The 18,690-nt window shown below is 42.0% G+C and overlaps 2 protein-coding genes across 3 annotated transcripts; one reads left to right on the top strand and one right to left on the bottom strand.

Moving 5' to 3' along the window:
• Positions 1-605: 605 nt before the first annotated feature.
• Positions 606-8,233, top strand: nfe2l1b (nfe2 like bZIP transcription factor 1b). 2 transcript variants are annotated; one of them, XM_029707692.1, is made up of 6 exons: positions 606-775; positions 2,274-3,111; positions 3,764-3,985; positions 4,083-4,175; positions 4,332-4,490; positions 4,592-8,233. In XM_029707692.1, exons 2-6 carry the CDS (start codon positions 2,557-2,559, stop codon positions 5,972-5,974), a joined length of 2,412 nt encoding a protein of 803 aa, XP_029563552.1. In that variant the 5' UTR covers positions 606-775; positions 2,274-2,556; the 3' UTR covers positions 5,975-8,233. The 2 variants fall into 2 exon arrangements, with proteins under 2 accessions (XP_029563552.1, XP_029563560.1); XM_029707700.1 differs by lacking the exon at positions 606-775 and adding an exon at positions 822-1,536.
• Positions 8,234-8,417: 184 nt separating this feature from the next.
• Positions 8,418-18,656, bottom strand: cbx1b (chromobox homolog 1b (HP1 beta homolog Drosophila)). The gene is made up of 6 exons (XM_029707762.1): positions 18,223-18,656; positions 16,437-16,521; positions 14,945-15,308; positions 14,666-14,828; positions 14,482-14,576; positions 8,418-9,145 (listed from the first exon to the last, which is right to left on the bottom strand). The coding sequence occupies exons 2-6, from the start codon at positions 16,489-16,491 to the stop codon at positions 9,007-9,009; spliced, it is 816 nt and encodes a 271-aa protein (XP_029563622.1). The 5' UTR covers positions 16,492-16,521; positions 18,223-18,656; the 3' UTR covers positions 8,418-9,006.
• Positions 18,657-18,690: the final 34 nt, after the last annotated feature.

The raw sequence follows: 18,690 nt of genomic DNA on the forward strand, positions 1-18,690 counted from the left end.
TTAAAAAAAAATTGCCTATGACTTGAAGTGCATGTGAAGCTTTAACTACAAAAATGATACGTTTCAATCAAAAGTTATATATTTCTGAGCAATTTATCAGCCATTCTTAAGAAGTTATGTTGGAAGTTGTATATCTTATCTCCTGGATCATCCAGCAGTTTGGGGATTAAAATAAGAGGATGAAAATAATAGAAAGTAAAATAAAAATGTAAAGAAACAAACATGATATAAAACACATGCTGTTACACAGGCATAATATCCTAGGCATAATTGTGAAACCAGTTGTTCACTTTCTGTGTGAATTGTTATATCATTACTAGGCCTAGCTCTATCCTATTTCTCAAACGATTTTGACGTTTAGCCCACAAAAATCGACTCATTGTATAGAAAGGGCTGATTGTTGTATTCAATTTCTATTTGAAATCTATAATATGACATGAAGTTGACTTTTTTTCAGTCTAACTAAAGTGAATCATTCATTTGTGAAGCCAGGGATTAAATTCTGTGATTTTCAATGCGGTGATGAAAACATGCGCCCTAGAATATTCTACGCATGCTCTGTGGGAAGCCTTGTTTTGGCGTCAGACGCGCTGCTGCTAGCTAGAAAATTGGAAATATTGCAAGTCATGGTGGGCCATTCAATGGGGGGAAAGGGTGGATAATGACTTTGGGTAATGCTTATAACACATATGAGAGAACTCTTCTGGATTCAGATAATGGTTATAGAAGTTGGCCGATTTGTGGGCATTCAGGCAAATGTATAAAATCTTCACGCGTAAGTATAAAATAGGTTTTAGCTAGCTAGCCAACTAGCTTTGTTAGCTAGCTACAGAACGTTAGATTGCGTTAGCTTGTAGCTAATTGTGCTTGTGTTTTTTGACAAGCGATTTAAAGTTAGCAGAGGGATTATCTGCTTCTTGTGTCTACATTTATTTGAGTGGCAATACAAAACATTGTTTAAAATACATTGTAACCGTTATGTTAGCTAGCTAACTAACGTTACATTTTAGCAATTTCTCTTTCCCCGTTGCTGTCACATCAACATCCCGCCCCAATCTTTTCCCATTGGCAAACATTTGTGAGGATCCAATGTTGTGCTTGTACCCTTGTTTTGTTAATGGTTCGCCAGCCTGTCTGTTGTCACTGCGCCACTTGTTGCTAGGGAGGTTGCTTGATAGCGGAAGTGAGCGCTATCAACACTTCCCACTGTAGTCTGGAGGATAAATACCGTTGGATGCTAGCTATGATTTTGTTAGGTTGTCTACTTTTAAACACTATTGATGTATATACTGATGCATCGTTTTTATTGCTATTAATTTAATGTTATTTTGTATACATCGGTAAACTGGCGATCTTGAAAAGAAAATGGATGAGAGGGAGACTGCAAGGGATGGGTGAGAGGGAGACAGCTAGGGATGGGTGTCAGGAAGCGTAGCTACTGGAGGAGAACCCAAGAGACCCTCCCTCTTTCACCTTCACAACTATCTATTCCTGCACTGGCCTGGGTGATCCATTTCAGTTGTTCTGCATTGTCAGGTTGGCTTGTCTAATTGGTCTTCATCTTAAATTGGGGTTGAGGTACAGTGTGTCCTCTAGAGACAGTGGCCATTAAACCTTTCTGCGGGGACCCCAGTTCACAATTTTGTTGTAGTCATGAACTAGCTCCCCTGATTCACCTAGTCAAGGGTTTTATGATTAGTTGACATCTGGAATCAGGTGTGGGGTCTCCAGGGGGAGATTTAAAAACCACTGCTATAGAAAGTGGAGTTGTGATGGTTTGCTGCTAAGAAGTAGGGTTCTAATTGTTCTCTCCCATAGAAATGTGTGGAATGTGAGACGATTTGTTATCTCATTTATTGCCTCTGCACTGGCAGTGCATATGAATGGTTTATGAGTTCAGTGTGCATTTTATTTGGCTATTCATGTTGGTTTTATCAGTGCATTTGGTCATCTTAAATCATGTGTGGCTGACAAGCCTGTTTGTTTCAACATATAAGGCCATACTCACATTTCATCTGGCCTGAACAATGTTTGATGCATTCTGCAGCTGTTATGACATATCATATTATTTTGACATTATGTAATGTAATCTTTTTTTTCTGTGACTAAGTGAAATTTGATGGTAGAACACAGGCTCAGGTTGACCTAAACTTATTTACTCAACAAGCTCATATTTTTTTTATCTTGTCATTACATTTTAAAGGCATCAACACCAAGAAAAGGAGGTTTAATTTGTCCTTGATCTCTCTCGCTCTCTCACTCTCTCTGTGCAGATATGGGAGGACTTACTAATGGGGAAGACCAAAACCTGACCGAGAAAACAGTTCAGCCTTTGACTGATATTGGACTCCCATACAAGACCACAGAAACCCTCTACATTCTATTCACATCTTAAGCAAACTCCAAAAGTCGCTCCTCACTTCTGTCATATCTGCAATTTTCATACCTTCATTCTTTATCAGTCTATCTCAATATCAACTATTGTGGAACTCTTTTAAGTTTTCCGTTGTTTCTATTTATTTTTTTTACTTTCACTTTTTGTTCCTTTGTAAAGAAATGCTTTACCTGAAAAAGTACTTCACAGAGGGCCTGATTCAGTTCACCATCCTCCTGAGTCTCATTGGGGTGCGTGTGGACCTGGACACCTACCTGAGCAATCAACTGCCCCCACTGCGTGAGATCATCCTAGGCCCCAGCTCGGCCTACACCCAGACGCAGTTCCACAACCTCCGCAACACGCTGGACGGGTATGGCATCCATCCCAAGAGTGTGGACCTCGACCAGTTCTTTACCACCCGCCGGCTGCTGAACCAGGTGCGCCAGCTAGATCGTCTGTCAGTGCCCAGTCCAGAACTGAGCACGTGGCTGGTGCACCGTGACCCTGAGACTGTGGTGTCCGCCGCCAGCCAGCCCAGCCCCAGCATCACCCTGGACAATGGGACCGGCCTGGAGGACGTGAACAACTCCGAAGCCCCGGCCATGAGGGGGGGCGGCGGAGCGCCTGAGTCCACCTACAATCTGAGTGGAGAGGACCGAACCCTGGGAGCTGTGGCCCCCGAGGACAGCCAGGAGCAGGGCAACAGGGAGGGCAACGCTGACCTCACCAAAGAGGTAAGAAAGCATGCAATGATCTCACCTCTACTCAGGATCACAAGACTAGGGCAAGCTGAGGCATGGCACGTCTATTGTAATGTACAGGGATATATTACTAGGAGCTTATTGTATTTAGCTGTCTATCAGAGACCCATTGTATGTCTGAACCTTGATAAAACACAATTGTAATCAAATGGAAGTTATTTCTGGCATTGTGTAATCTGCATTATTATAATGTCCTTTTTCCTACATTAGAATCATCTTTTCCCCTAATAGTCACAGGACCACCACTCAAGACGCAGTGTGGTTTTGGGCCAAACACTAAGCCATTGTTAAAGCTCTAGAATGAACAGAGTCTCCCACTGGAGTGGAATCACATGCTTTTATGGTAATTAAGTGGCTACGGTTGAATCAGTGGGCTTAGCTTCAAGTTATATGATCTGAAGTTTAAATCTTGTGTATATCGCCACGTGTTGACCTATCTGAGGATGAAAATATCAAAATGTAAAGCCAACCGTATCACAGCTGAAGCCATCTTTTGACTATTGCACCACAGTCAAGTAGTTCTCTCTGCTTGAAGTGCTTTTGATTTAGAATGAAGTTGTGTAAGACAAGATGGCTCTTTTCTTTGTAGTCCTGACATCTTTCTCATCTGACATGTCTTTTTCAGGACATTGATTTGATTGACATCCTGTGGCGACAGGATATCGACCTTGGCGCAGGACGGGAAGTGTTCAACTACAGCAGCCGCCAGAAGGAGAGCGAGGCGGAGAAGCCCAGCCCAGAGGAGAAGAAGGAAGGGACAGAGGCACAGGAGAGCTGGAGGAATGGAGTGAACCTTCAAGAGGCTCAGCCTGTGGATGGAGAGACAGGGGAGAGCATACCAGAGCAGGTAGCTAAGGGCACAGATTGTGTTTTTCATGATCCTGTGTCCACTGCAGTTGATAGTTAAGGGAGTGACCTCTGTGCTGTCTGCCCCTCCCCCTCAGCTCACAGGCCTTGGCTCTCAGACCTCACTGTCTCTGCAGGAATGCCTGAGGCTGCTTGAGGCCACCTTCCCTTTTGGAGAAGAATCTCCTGAGGTAAAGACATTTGCAAGCTGTCTCAGGAGACAGAAGTGTCTTCATTTAAATTAAGTTAAACAAACCATGATATTACAAAAGGTAGATTGCCTTTATGGTCTATTATAATCTCAACATGTTTGTGAGATAATTTTTAAGGTAAACATCTGTTATCAGTTTGTAGCCCCTGTAGTCACTGCTGAGCTTGCAGTGGCCAATGAAGAAGCTCCATCCACATCTCAGGGGCTGCCACTGCCTCCCCCGTTGCCCCAGCCTGTGCCCCAGTTGGACCTGGAGCAGCAGTGGCAAGACATCATGGCTATCATGGAACTACAGGTTTGTACACAAACCAGGGTGCTTTAATCACAACTGGTTCTCCCAATAAATATATTTTTTTGTTATTAGATGTTCTCTAACCAGGTTTTTTCTCTTTGAAGGAAATGGAGGTTAACAACACCTCTGAGAACTCCTTCCTCAGCACTACTTCCAACAGTGCCAATACCAGTGGCAGCACAACTGAGTCAGGCTCGGTTGAAAGCTTTGGACTTACTTGTTCCTCCACCCTTATCCACCAAGATGTCAGCCTTCACCAGGCCTCCCTCCCTAGCTGCAGCCAGGATTTCCCCACGCTTTTCAATCCAGAGATTGATGGCACTAGCACCCCACGCCCTCCCTTGCTTAGAATGTCCTCCAGCTCCAACTCCTCCAACGTCAACTCTACATTCGGAGCCACCAACCTGACTGGACTCTTTCTCCCACCGCCTCTAAACAGCACCAACAATATCACTTCGACCCCAGTGTTGCCTGACCCCTTCAGCAGTCTGCTGGAGGAGTCTATGCTGGATGAGATCAGCCTGCTGGACCTGGCGATGGAGGAGGGCTTCAGCCAGGCCCAGGCCTCTCAGTTGGAGGATGAACTTGACTCAGACTCAGGCCTCTCCCTGGACTCCAGTCACAGCCCGGTCTCCCCGAGCAGCTCTGAGACCTCCTGCTCCTCTGCCGCCTCCTCCTCCTCCACCTCTGCCACCTTCTCAGAGGAAGGGGCTGTGGGATACAGCACTGACTCTGAGTCAGTCACCGTGGAACCAGAAGAAGGTGCTGTGGGGGGCTACCAACCTGAATTCAACAAGCTTTGCCGCATGAGCTATCACGACCCCTCCCAGTTCCATGGGCTCCCTCAGCTCGACAACATCAACCACAATCACACTTACAATTTACCACTGTCTTCCTCATTAGATGAACACCCAGAGCTACCGATTCCCACTGGCAAGAAAATGGGACGCGAGAAGCAGTCGAAGCTTCAGCCCCAACAGGACTTCCTGGACAAACAATCGAGTCGCGACGAGCGCCGGGCTCGGGCCATGAAGATCCCCTTCTCAAATGAGAAGATCATCAATCTGCCTGTGGAGGAGTTCAACGAGCTTCTGTCCAAGCACCACCTGAGCGAGGCCCAACTGGCCCTCGTTCGCGACATTCGTAGACGTGGCAAGAACAAGATGGCGGCCCAGAACTGCCGGAAGCGCAAGCTGGATACCATCATCAACCTGGAGCAAGGGGTGCACGACATGCGTCGTGACAAGGCGCGACTTCTGAAGGAGAAGATGGAGTTTATTCGCTCCATCCGTCAGATGAAGCAGAAAGTGCAAAGCCTCTACCAGGAAGTATTCACCCAGCTTCGGGATGAGGAGGGCCGGCCCTACCCCCCCAGCGAGTACTCGCTCCAGTACGGCGCCGACGGCAGCGTTCTGATCATGCCCCGCAACATGACAGATCAGCAGACCCGTAAGGCCGACAAGAAACAAAAGGACAAAAAGAAGTGAGGAGGAAGCTGCTGCCCTTTCTTTCATTTTGCTAAAATCACTAAGAACGATTTCTGCAGACGCAAGAGGTCTTTTTTTCTTTAAGAAGATTCTTGTGAAGAGAAACATAGCATTGTTGACTACTCTTCCTGCATTAGGTTTTTTTTCCCTTTTCTTTTTTGGTTCCTGCGTTTTCTCTGGAAAACGACTTTGAAGCGGTTCTTCATTTGAGTACTGAATTTATTGTTTAGGTGGGGAAAAAGGGGTTGAAAGGATTCTCTGGATCCTATGGCACCAGCCCAGTGAAGAGGAAGTTGATAAATCATGTTATGAAGTGAAGGGACTGGTATCAAGTGAAGTGGAGTTGAAGAAAAACAAACATTTAGTCAACATGAAATGGGGTGTAAATTCCAGCCCATTGTTAGTCAGCGTCGAACAGATTGTTAAACCAGATTTCTTGCTTGGGCCTTGACGTAATTGGTGGAGTGTGTTTCTGGAGTAAGTAGAAGAGGAAAGCCAAGAGAAACTTGAGATAAAAAGCAAGTCCATCATCTGGGATACCATTATCTTATACCGCCGATAATAACCAAGTTTGTATGGTTCACTTCACTTGTTTTCTAGGCAAATGTCTAGGTAGTCTTGACACTGCACTCATTCAAAATGTGTTTGTATTACAAACACCACCGTTTTTGATTGGCCAATGTCATTGACTTTGAGTCTCTTTGACATATAACTAGGACACTGGAACACAAAAAAAGAGAGGCTTGGAGAGTATTCTTGGGCTAGCCATGATGGTGGAGCATGACGAGTGTAGGAGATGGGATGCTGAGGAAGAAGGCACACACTGCATAACAAATGTACCAGCTTCTGTATATCTATACATAGCACTGTAATTTGTCCTTCTAAGGCTTGGCTGTATGCATCGTGCCGTGTCTCCGGCTATCCCTCTGCCGCAGGTTTAAGGATGAGCTCTTCTGGTCATTTTGTTTTAGTTTTCCACACTTTCTCATACTCTCCAGAATAAGATAGGTTAGAGGTCTTGCTTCATATCATCTTAGGTCTACTCCCTGCCCTTATTGCATCACACACCGTGTGTTGTGCTTGTAACCACGTTGCAGGACAGGGAAACTCACGATACTGATTTGTGATAGGCCATCTTTGCAGGAACTACTGCATGAACTGCAGCCCTGTGGAAGTGTCACCCGTTAATTACTAATCAAATGCACCCATCTTTACTGTCATTAACATTAGGTTGGTTGGTTTTCTTGTAAGGTGACAGAGATAAGCAGTTTGTCTGTCCAGTAATTACAGAGTGGTAGCCTTTGAAAGAGTAACTTGGGAATGTTGTTGTCATTCTATTTGATAGTGACCTGAAGAAATGGACAAGATTCAGTTGATGAATAGCCTAGTTGTCAGCTGCAATAGTTTACGGATCATTCATTTGTGTCGTTAGAAAAGTCAATCAATTGAATCGAACTGACAAGAAGAATGTGTGAAGTGAGCACCTTGTTTTCGAATGCCTTTGTTTCACAAGCACATTTTATACATTTGTTGGTTTTTCGAACAAAGGTTATTGGACTGTGTTCATTATGTTAGAAGTGCTATTATCTGAGCTTGTGTTTTTAGGGTCAAATTGTGTTTTAGCATGTACCCCTAACAAAAAAAGATAATTAGTATTCCATTTAATGCGGCAGAGATGGCTGTTTTAAAGAGAATGAGTACATTTGAGAGCCCCAGATCTACAGTAAAGGTTTGGAAAAGAACTAAGTTGCTGCAATGATGAGAATGACCTATGTTCTTATTCATCCACATAACTTTCATTGTTCTTGTCATCACTAACCTGAGAGGGGAGCCAAGTAAAATACATTGCTTTTAATCAAATGTTTCATGCAGTACTAATACTTTTAGCAGGAAATACATTTGGGGCGTCTCAAAACTTTAAATGAAAAGAAATGAGACAGCTGATAAGTTGTTAGTTCTTGCACTTGAGAAAACATTTGACATATTCAGACATGCATCGTTCACCTGCATTGCAACACAATGCTAAACCCACTAAGTTATTACTACTCTTAGCGCACTGCATTTGTTAGTCTTGTTTGTTCTGTAAATATTTAAATGTTTCATGTTTTGTCATTCTTTCTGTAGTGTGTGTGTTTTGCACAGCCTTCTCACCCCTGCTTTGGGTTTGGTTGTGCAGTTTCTTTGGTTTACTTTAAAATATTTGCTGGCAATCTGGGATTGTTATTTTATTGATTTAATAAAGTGTTTTTATTTTCATCTGACTGTGCATCATTTGTGTTATTAATAACAGGGTGAAATGTGTCCATAAAAGTATACTTTGGGGGGAATAGGATGTCTGTTCATTAGGTTTTGTGAAGATGAATACGTCAAGCCTTTATAAAATGTAGCTATCCAACTATTTACACAAACTTGTAGCTATTTGTCAGAATGATACTGAGACAACTGTAACAAAAAGTTGTTTATTTTCCAAAAACAGACAAGCAAGTTCTGTTTATGAAAATGTTAGAATGATAAGATGGACAAATGAGCAAAGTAAAAAGATATGGTTTTCAACAAGTCACCTTAATACACGAATAAAACCGTCACAAAATGAGCACAGATTAACATCGTTTTGCACTAAAAGCTACAAAACATTTACGTTAAAAGACAAAATGGCACTGTTCTCCTGTTTACAACACTATGAATGATAACATCTCCACCAGCCTATACAGTAATGTCATAGCAAAAAGGTCTGGACCTCTTAATCAAGTGTGCCATGTGAAAATTATCTTGTAGTATTCAAATAAACCATCACTGAAGTGAATCTTTAAAAATTAACACTGCATTATATATTTCTTCCAGGGTTGTGTTTCCTCAAGATAACCCATAGCCTGTATTGACTGATCATATCCAGATAAAAGTTTAACCTGATGGGTGATATTAAGCCAAAAAGGGAGTCCAAATGCTATCTTGCTTTTTCAGACCCTCTGCCTAGAACCCATATGCCCTTGCACTACCTCTATAGTCTTCAGAACCAGCTTGACACCAAACGGCTAGTTCTTGTCGTCCTCCTTCTCCTCGGTGGGGTAAGAGTGCCACGTAAGCCGCTCCTCGTAGAAGGATATGACCACCTGTGGACACTTCACGTTTGCCTCCTTAGCAGGTACCAGGTCTGCTTCATCAGAGTTTTTCCTACAAGAACAGGCCGTGTGGAAAGAACCACGAGTTGGATGAGTACTTAAGTGGAGGGTTGTGGCTATTTCAGGGATTGTAGTGATGCCATGAAGCATACAGATGCGGTCAAATATATTGGCACCGTTGCATGATTCAGTTTGTTCTAAAATAAGTTGGGGAAAAAAGTTGTGTTTACACGTGCATTTGTTTGATTTACAACCGCACAGGACCAAGACATTCTTTAAATTAAATTTAGATTTCACTTCAAATGTCCTGGACTAAATTATTCAAATGAACTAGGTTGGAGACAATGATTCTTGTTAATTTAGCTTGCATGTGGTAAATTGCAGGTAAATATTTCCATTGCAAAGTGCAAGGGTGACAATATCACATCGGGCCATGATTGGGAGTTCCATAGGGCGGCGCACAATTGGCCCAGCGTCGTCCGGAGTAGGTCGTCATTGTAAATAAGAGTTTGTTCTTAACTGACTTGCCTCGTTAAATAAAGGTTCAATTTAAAAATGTAAAATATATTTGACCGCATCTGTAGGTCAGGATGCAGGGAATGGGGAGATTAACACAATGGATTATTGTTGTTTTCATTGATGCATACCCTGCTGAAAAAAAAACAGCATAGACCAGCATATGCTGGTGACTAGCCTTCGTTGGGTTTTGGACACTTTGATGCTGGTGACCAGCAAAACCAGCATCAAAGTGCTTACTTATTTAAGACATCCCACTGGGCACCATCTGGTTGAACTAATGTTGTTTCAATGTAATTTGACAACTTATTGTGATGTGGAATCTACATGGAAAATACATTGGATTTGGGGAAAAAAAGTCAGGTAAGCTTGTTTTGAGGGTGAAATTTAAACCTCAGGATTCTGGCATCACGGTAACCAAATTGACAGAAACCATGTATAAAATATGTTGAATTTGCACAATGTCAAATTTGCTATCAAAGTCATTCCAAAGGGTAGGTTTAACAGAGCAAATGAAATGTGACCATACTTCACCAATCATCAATGATGCCATTTAAGCCTACAGTATATAGCATTTACAAAGTCATCAACAGCAATTGTTTGACTTCAATCACGAATAAATAAAAAAATAGACAATACAATAGACCTAGGGTTTCGAGCTCTAGTTAATTTAAAATGTAATGATATTTTAGTGATATTGAATTGTGTTTGGTTGTCAACACAACCAAATATCAACATTTGAAGAAGGATCTTCTGCTTGGATAGTTTCATCTGCCACTGAATTAGTCTGACTTTAATTCCAGCTTGTCTAAAAGTTAAAAATTGATATGGAGATGTGAATCCAACATCAACCAAAAATGCAAGTTAAAGAAAAGGACTAAATCAAATCAAACGTTATTTAAAGTGCATTTAAAATTTGATTTAATCCTATTCTATGACTTAGATTTTTGGTTGAGTTGGAGACGTGAATCCAACATGTCAATTATTAATTTGTAGACAAACTGGAATTAAAGCCAGACTAAGTCAGTGGCAGATGAAACTATCCAAGCAGAAGATACATCTCCTTCAAATGTTGATATTTGGTTGCGTTGACAACCAAACACAATTCAATATCACTTTTGAAATACAATAAATAGCCTATTAACTTGTCGACAAGTGAAATCATATGTATTGGATTCATGTCTCGACTCAACCAACAACAAAAAAGTTAGACTGGGATTAAGCCTGTGGCTCAGACAGACCTATCCAAGCAGTAGATAAATCTCCTTTAAAAATGTTGATATTTGATTGTGTTGTCAACCAAACAATTCAATATCATTTTTTGTAATACAGTAAATAGCCATGGTCACAATGAGATTACTGTAATTATACAGTGCATTCAGAAAGTATTCAGACCCCTTGACTTTTTCTACATTTTGTTACAGCCTTATTCTAAAATGGATTCAATAAAAAAATGTTTAGCACATTTTTTACAAATAAACAGAAATACCTTTTTTACATATTCATATTCAGACCCTTTGCTATGAGACTCGAAATTGAGCTCAGGTGCATCCTGTTTCCATTGAGCATCCTTGAGATCAAATCAAAGTTTGTCACATACGCCGAATACAACAGGTGTAGACCTTACAGTGAAATGCTTACTTACAGGCTCTAACCAATAGTGCAAAAAAAAAAAGGTGTTAGGTGACCAATAGGTAAGTAAAGAAAAAAAAACAACAGTAAAAAGACAGGCTATATACAGTAGCGAGGCTACATACAGACACCGGTTAGTCAGGCTGATTGAGGTAGTATGTACATGTAGATATGGTTAAAGTGACTATGCATATATGATGAACAGAGAGAAGCAGTAGCGTAAAAGAGGGGTTGGTGGGACACAATGCAGATAGCCCGGTTAGCCAATGTGCGGGAGCACTGGTTGGTCGGCCCAATTGAGGTAGTATGTACATGAATGTATAGTTAAAGTGACGATGCATATATGATAAACAGAGAGTAGCAGCAGCATAAAAAGAGGGTTGGGGGGGGCACACAATGCAAATAGTCCGGGTAGCCATTTAATTACCTGTTCAGGAGTCTTATGGCTTGGGGGTAAAAACTGTTGAGAAGCCTTTTTGTCCTAGACTTGGCACTCCGGTACCGCTTGCCATGCGGTAGTAGAGAGAACAGTCTATGACTGGGGTGGCTGGGGTCTTTGACAATTTTTAGGGCCTTCCTCTGACACCGCCTGGTGTAGAGGTCCTGAATGGCAGGCAGCTTAGCCCCAGTGATGTACTGGGCCGTATGCACTACCCTCTGTAGTGCCTTGCGGTCAGAGGCCGAGCAATTGCCGTACCAGGCAGTGATGCAAACAGTCAGGATGCTCTCGATGTTGCAGCTGTAGAACCTTTTGAGGATCTCAGGACCCATGCCAAATCTTTTTAGTTTCCTGAGGGGGAATAGGCTTTGTCGTGCCCTCTTCACGACTGTCTTGGTGTGTTTGGACCATTCTAGTTTGTTGTTGATGTGGACACCAAGGAACTTGAAGCTCTCAACCTGCTCCACTACAGCCCCGTTGATGAGAATGGGGGCGTGCTCGGTCCTCCTTTTCCTGTAGTCCACAATCATCTCCTTAGTCTTGGCTACGTTGAGGTGATCGTCGTTGTCTGTGATCAGGCCTACCACTGTTGTGATCAGGCCTACCAGATGTTTCTACAACTTGATTGGAGTCCACCTGTGGTAAATTCAATTGATCGGACATGATTATATATATATATATATATATATATATATATATATATATATATATATATATATATATATATATATATATATATAGTCCCACAGTTGACAGTGCATGTCAGAGCAAAAACAAAGCCATGATGTTGAAGGAATTGTCCGTAGAGCTCAGAGACAGGATTGTGTCGAGGCAGAGATCTGGGGAAGGGTACCAAAACATTTCTGCAGCATTGAAGGTCCCCAAGAACACAGTGGCCTCCATCATTCTCAAATAGAAGAAGTTTGGAACCACCAAGACTCTTCCTAGATCTGGCCGCCCGGCCAAACTGAGCAATCGGGGGAGAAGGGTCTTGGTCAGGGAGGTGACCAAGAACCTGATGGTCGCTTTGACAGAGCTCTAGAGTTCAGATGGGAGAACCTTCCAGAAGGACAACCATCTCTGCAGCACTCCACCAATCAGGCATTTATGGTAGAGTGGCCAGACGGAAGCCACTCCTCAGTAAAAGGCACATGACAGCCTACTTGGAGTTTGCCAAAAGTCACCTAAAGGTCTCTCAGACCATGAGAAACAAGCTTCTCTGGTCTGATGAAACCAAGATTGAACTCTTTGGCCGGAATGCCAAGCGTTACGTCTGAAGGAAACCTGGCACCATCCCTACGGTGAAGCATGGTGGTGGCAGCATCATGCAGTGGGATGTTTTTCAGCGACAGGGACTGGGAGACTAGTCAGAATCGAGGGAAAGATGAACAGAGTAAAGTACAGAGAGATCCTTGATGAAGTCCTGAGTGCTCTGGAGCAGGTTCTCAGACTGGGGTGAAGGTTCACCTTCTAACAGGACAACGATCCATAAGCACACAGCCAAGACAACGCAGGAGTGGCTTCGGGACAAGTCTCTGAATGTCCTTGAGTGGCCCAGCCAGAGCCCAGACTTGAATCCGATCTAACTTCTCTGGAGAGACCTGAAAATAGCTGTGTAGCGACGCTAACCATCCAACCTGCAGAGAATGGGAGAAACTCCCCAAATACAAGTGTGCCAAGCTTGTAGCGTCATACCCAAGAAGATTCGAGGCTGTAATCGCTACAAAGGTGCTTCAACAAAGTATTGAGTAAAGGGTCTGAATACTTATTTAAATGTGATATTTCCATGTTTTACATTTCTAAACCTGTTTTTGCTTCGTCGTTATGGGATATGGTATGTAGATTGATGAGGGAATAAAAAAAATAACCAACTTTAGAAAAGGCTGTAACGTAACAAAATATGGAAAAAGTCAAGGGTCTTAATACTTTCCAAATGCACTGTACATTTCTTCTTATGTAATCATATAAAGCGTGAATGTTCAAGATAGCATGCATAGGTAATAGCAGGTCTGTGGAGATCTTCCCAATTACTGTAATAATCAGTGGAGAATCTTGAACAGCATTGATCACTTAAATTATGGACTTTTGATGTAATCGCAACTGCTATCCAGGTCATTTGGTTGTGCTGTTAGATGAAGCACGCACAGTGATATCACATTCATCTGTTGTATAAACAAACAAGATATGACATTGTATTCCAATTTGAACTTGGCTGAGCTTTAAAATTCTAAAAAAGGTCCTTGCTATACAGAATCCTTAGAAAATCCAACGGACGTCACCCCATTGAAGTTGACATGTAAAATGGTTAAGGTAAGCGTTACGGGTTGTTAGTTTAGTCAGAAATGACTAAAATCACCAGGAATTTGGCTAAAAATGTGTTTCATTTAATAAATCTGTTCCCAAGTATTCCCACGAGAAAAGAAAAAAAGAGAATTGTGTCTCAATGTAATCAAGGTATGAATGATTGGATTTGAAAATAACAATCTCTTTATGGGTTTAGTTGTGGTCAATTTGCAGTTTATAAATTATTAGGTTCGGCCCTCCTACAAAAATCGTCCCGCGGCTTAATCTTGTTGCCTATTCCTGAGCTAGTCACTGCTGGTCAGACCAGTTTGACCAGCATCAGACCAGCAAGGACTAGTTTGAAATGTATGCTGATCTACGCTGTTTGGGAATTGACAGGTAGACAGTATGCACAACGTGAGTTAACATGCTACTGCTCCATGATTAGGTCTAGTAAGCAGTATAAAGAAAGGTTCAAATAAATGAAAATGAATAGGGCAATTAAAGGCTATACAAACCATTTCATGAGGAACATGAGTTCTCCAGTGGAGTCAGTGGCACCAATAATCCTTTCTGGATCCAAACCTCGAGCGAAGCCCCTTAGTTTCTCTGGCTAAAACACAGTGAATCACAGTCAATCAATGTGACAGAGCAAAGACAAATGATTGCATCTGTGTACATGCTTCGGTTTTTAGGACTTACGTCATCTTTTCTCTTCTTGGGTCGACTTTCCTCTCCTTCCACACTAGTCTCTGCAGACTTCCTCTTACCCACAGACTCATGAGCCGATTTCTGTTTCTGCAGAAACTGTGCAATCAGGTCAGGACAGTCCAAATTATCCTCTGGTTCCCATGTGTTGTCGTCACTGGATAAACATACAGGCAGGTGTTAATTAAGCCCGAAAACGGCATTGGAGGGAAAGTGGTGTTTTGATTGGTCAATACAAGCAATCCACACACTAGGGATATTGTGGAAACTCACTCCGAAAAGCCTTTCCACTTGAGAAGGTACTCCACTCTTCCTTTCACTACTCTTCGATTCAAGACCTTCTCCACCACATATTCTTCTTCCTCCTCCTCTTCCTCCACGGGCACCACATCCTCTGCCTTCTTCTCCTGTGTCTTCTCAGCCGGCGTTGTCATCGTCACCTGAGACTGGGTGGGGGCTGTGGGTGCAGGGGGAATGATGTCTGCAGCTGCAGGGGGATTGATGTCTGCAGGTGCAGAGGGATTGATGTCTGCAGGTGCATTGATGTCTGCAGCTGCAGGGGGATTGATGTCTGCAGGTGCATTGATGTCTGCAGGTGCAGGGGGATTGATGTCTGCAGATGCAGGGGTAATGTGGGCTGTGGGTGCAGGAGCAGCAAATCACGGCTCCAGAAAACGGCCACTCTGTTGAGGTGACACTTATACTGAACTTTTCACTAAAGGGGTAATCCGCAGTTGAAACAATAACAAAGCGAATTCCCCGCCTCTGTTTTGGTTAAAAAAAAGCTAAGGGATGGGCCTGGAGAAATGTAACCACTCTCAAATTCATATACTACAAGGACTGACCACCCAAGATATGAAAAGTATAGTTTTAAGCATGTTGATGCTAGACGGTGTTTAATAACATTTACAATGTTTACAAACATTGGAGTAAAACAAGCTTATATTTTGGGTTCTGAGGTGGTAAGACAGTTTAAGTTAATGAGGCATTTTTAAGTTATTTTCTTTAAGAATCAATGGGTATACAGTAGGATCATGACCTAAATTATTGACACCCTTGATAAAGATGTGCAAAAAAGACTATAAAATAAATAATACAAAAACTGAGCTATAACGTATGCTCAATTATTTTATACTAATACAATTGCTCAGAGGAGATTTTGTTTGACAAGTAATAAAACAAATCTAAAAAGACACGTCAAAGTTATTGCCACCCGTTTTCAATACTCCGGCATCCTCCCATTGCGAGGATAACGGCACTGAGCCTTTTGAAAATAGAGCTCTTTGGCCAGGCACACACCAGAAAATAACAAAAAAAATGTATTACTTGTTAAATCAATTTCTGAACAATTGTACTAGTATAAAATGTTCCCTTTTTTTGTGCATATAATATAGCTCAATATTTGTATTATTTATTTGCTAGTCTTTTTTGCTCATGTTTACCATTAATTTATAAGTTCAAAAATGTATGTAGCAACTGCAGATTGCCCCTTTAAAGCCTAAAGATGCTGAGCTCTATGGCATCTTGTGAGTGGCGGCATCACCTTTTCAAATTATATACTGTAATTCAGTGAAACACATTAGAGGTAGATGGGAATCTCACAACATCACAGAGTCCCACACATAAATTATAAACGCCTATGTTTACCCACTGCTGCAGAAGATGTTAGTAGAAATAGCAGCTTGACTTTTGCAAAAACATATACTCCCTTACCCCACACAGACAAAACAGAAATGGCTTGTATATTTGTAAAATGTTATAAGACCTTCAGTAAGAGTGGGAGCATCATTAGAAGGTTCTGTAGACTCGCTCATACTCATCAGGTAGACCGTGGGACCAGCAGTTGGTTCCTGGTCAACGTCAAGAGTAGGGGCGATGGGGGTCAGGAATCAACAAGGTAGACAGGATAAAAAAATAGCATTGGAGAGAAAGCGATTCATGAATGTCTACATGTCTATACCATTTTTACAGGGCTCTAACATGGGCCCTTGACGTAGTTGGGCAAAAAAATTGTGAGAACTTTGGGGAGTGAATGGTTTATTTTTGTAGATACTGAAAATGGATGTGCATCAAGAGTACCAGTGTGCAAATTTCTAATAGCAAATGAGTACAGTGCTGGAGAGAAGCACAAGAATATGGACAGGGTGGCCTCAGGCAGCTACAATTTTTTTGTTGGGCTCAATTGACCACAGATGTTGCGGTAGCTAGCTCGCAGAATTACTGGACCATCATGCAGGAGATGGAATATAAACACACCCTTCAATCTGTGCAACAACTGGAGGGCAAGTAACCACTTACAATACGAGTAGGCCAACCGGCCTAAAGATGGCGCTTTTATTCCCTTTACGTTGTTTGTCATTTTACTACATGAGGAAAAACTACGTTCACTAGGGGGTCCTAAACTAGAAGGGATACAGCTTGTATCATTTACATTTTGGGGTATTTTTTTTGGGTATTTTAGCTAACCCTAACCTGCTGCGTAAGTTCTCCTAACCTATTACGAAAAGTCAAATCTGGCAAAAGCTGAATTCAATTTAGTCAAAACCTTTCTAGGGGCTTATTTAGCCGCTCTATTTAGTGAGTTTTTAGACACATTCGGCGACTTTTATTGGTAAAAGAGTCTAACGACAAATGCAGCTACTTTTCAGATAGCCTTGGGGGAGTTTTGATAGATTTAGCGAATTTTCCCAAACAATTATGTTGCAAACGAGAGTGGGAGAAGTCTGTGGAACAGAAATCACAGCGCACACACGGCAGAGAATCACAAGCGGAGCTGTGCATCGGGAAAGGGGACAAAAACGCTACGTTGGGAAAAGAAGCCGTGCCGCAGCAAGGCGAATTGGTGCTGTGACGTCGTCGCGGAAACGGTCCTCTAAAGACAAGGAGCCAATACAGATTCTTACTGAAAAATAGTTTATTTATTTTATTTTTTATTTAACTAGGCAAGTCAGCTAAGAACACATTCATATTTACAATGACGGCCTAGGAACAGTGGCAGAACGACACATTTTTACCTTGTCAGCTCGGGGATTCGATCTGCAACCTTTCGGTTACTGGCCCAACGCTCTAGCCAATAGGCTACCTAGCGCCCAAACTGAAAAACAGTTGGCAACACTGGCTACAATACGAGGTGAACCAAAAATCGTTTAGAAACTCTGAGGTGATACGGCATCATGCTTGACCAGAGTGCAAATAATCAGTTAGCCAAAAAATGGTTTAATATCGTTTGAAAACTGAGCTAGCGGTCTACCTACTAGTGCTCCCTGTTATTTACAGAGCCACGGTTCATCCCCGATTCAGGCGAGCTCTCGAGTACTAGCTACACACGCCACTTTCCTCCATATTGGTTTCAATAGAAAACAAAAGCATCGCTAGCATGCACATTCTGAATATGTTAGCTAGCTAGTTAATCTAACAAAAACGCAATGTATATAAAAATGCATTATCGTTCTGTAGTTGGCCAGATACTCGCTGTTGCTAGCTATAATTACATTATTTCCCAGCACAAACGTGCAGGTAGCGAAGACTAGCAAGGATACAATGCAACTCACCTCAAAACGAGTTATTCGAGAGGAAAAATAGTGTCTGTCTTCAAATGTTTATGATTAGCAAAATAATCTGGGTTATAATTTCTTATAAATGTGTTTAGTTTATTATCAATCAAATATGAGCTTGTGTAAGCTAAATATCGTGTCCGCCCCCTTCGTCTCCGATCTCAAAAATTCTTTGTACACGTGCATCGATTCTACATTGTGTGGATTTCCCAACGTAACCAAAGTTATCTCATGTAGGTGTCTCAGATGATTTAGAGATTAGCTAGTCGGTCGATCTGCTCAGTGAGTGTACCAGCGAGGTATCTATCCGCTCCCGCTCGAACATGTTCGATTTTAACACAGCATTTTCTACTAAATGTGTATGATTTCCTCCTGTCCATAATATTTTAGCTAATAAAGTCAAAAGTGTCGGCGCTGTAACATTTATCATGAAGGGAAAATGGCGACTGTTTATTTATTTATTTA

This window comes from Salmo trutta, chromosome 2, assembly GCF_901001165.1.
Source record: "Salmo trutta chromosome 2, fSalTru1.1, whole genome shotgun sequence".
Classification (NCBI taxonomy): domain Eukaryota; kingdom Metazoa; phylum Chordata; class Actinopteri; order Salmoniformes; family Salmonidae; genus Salmo; species Salmo trutta.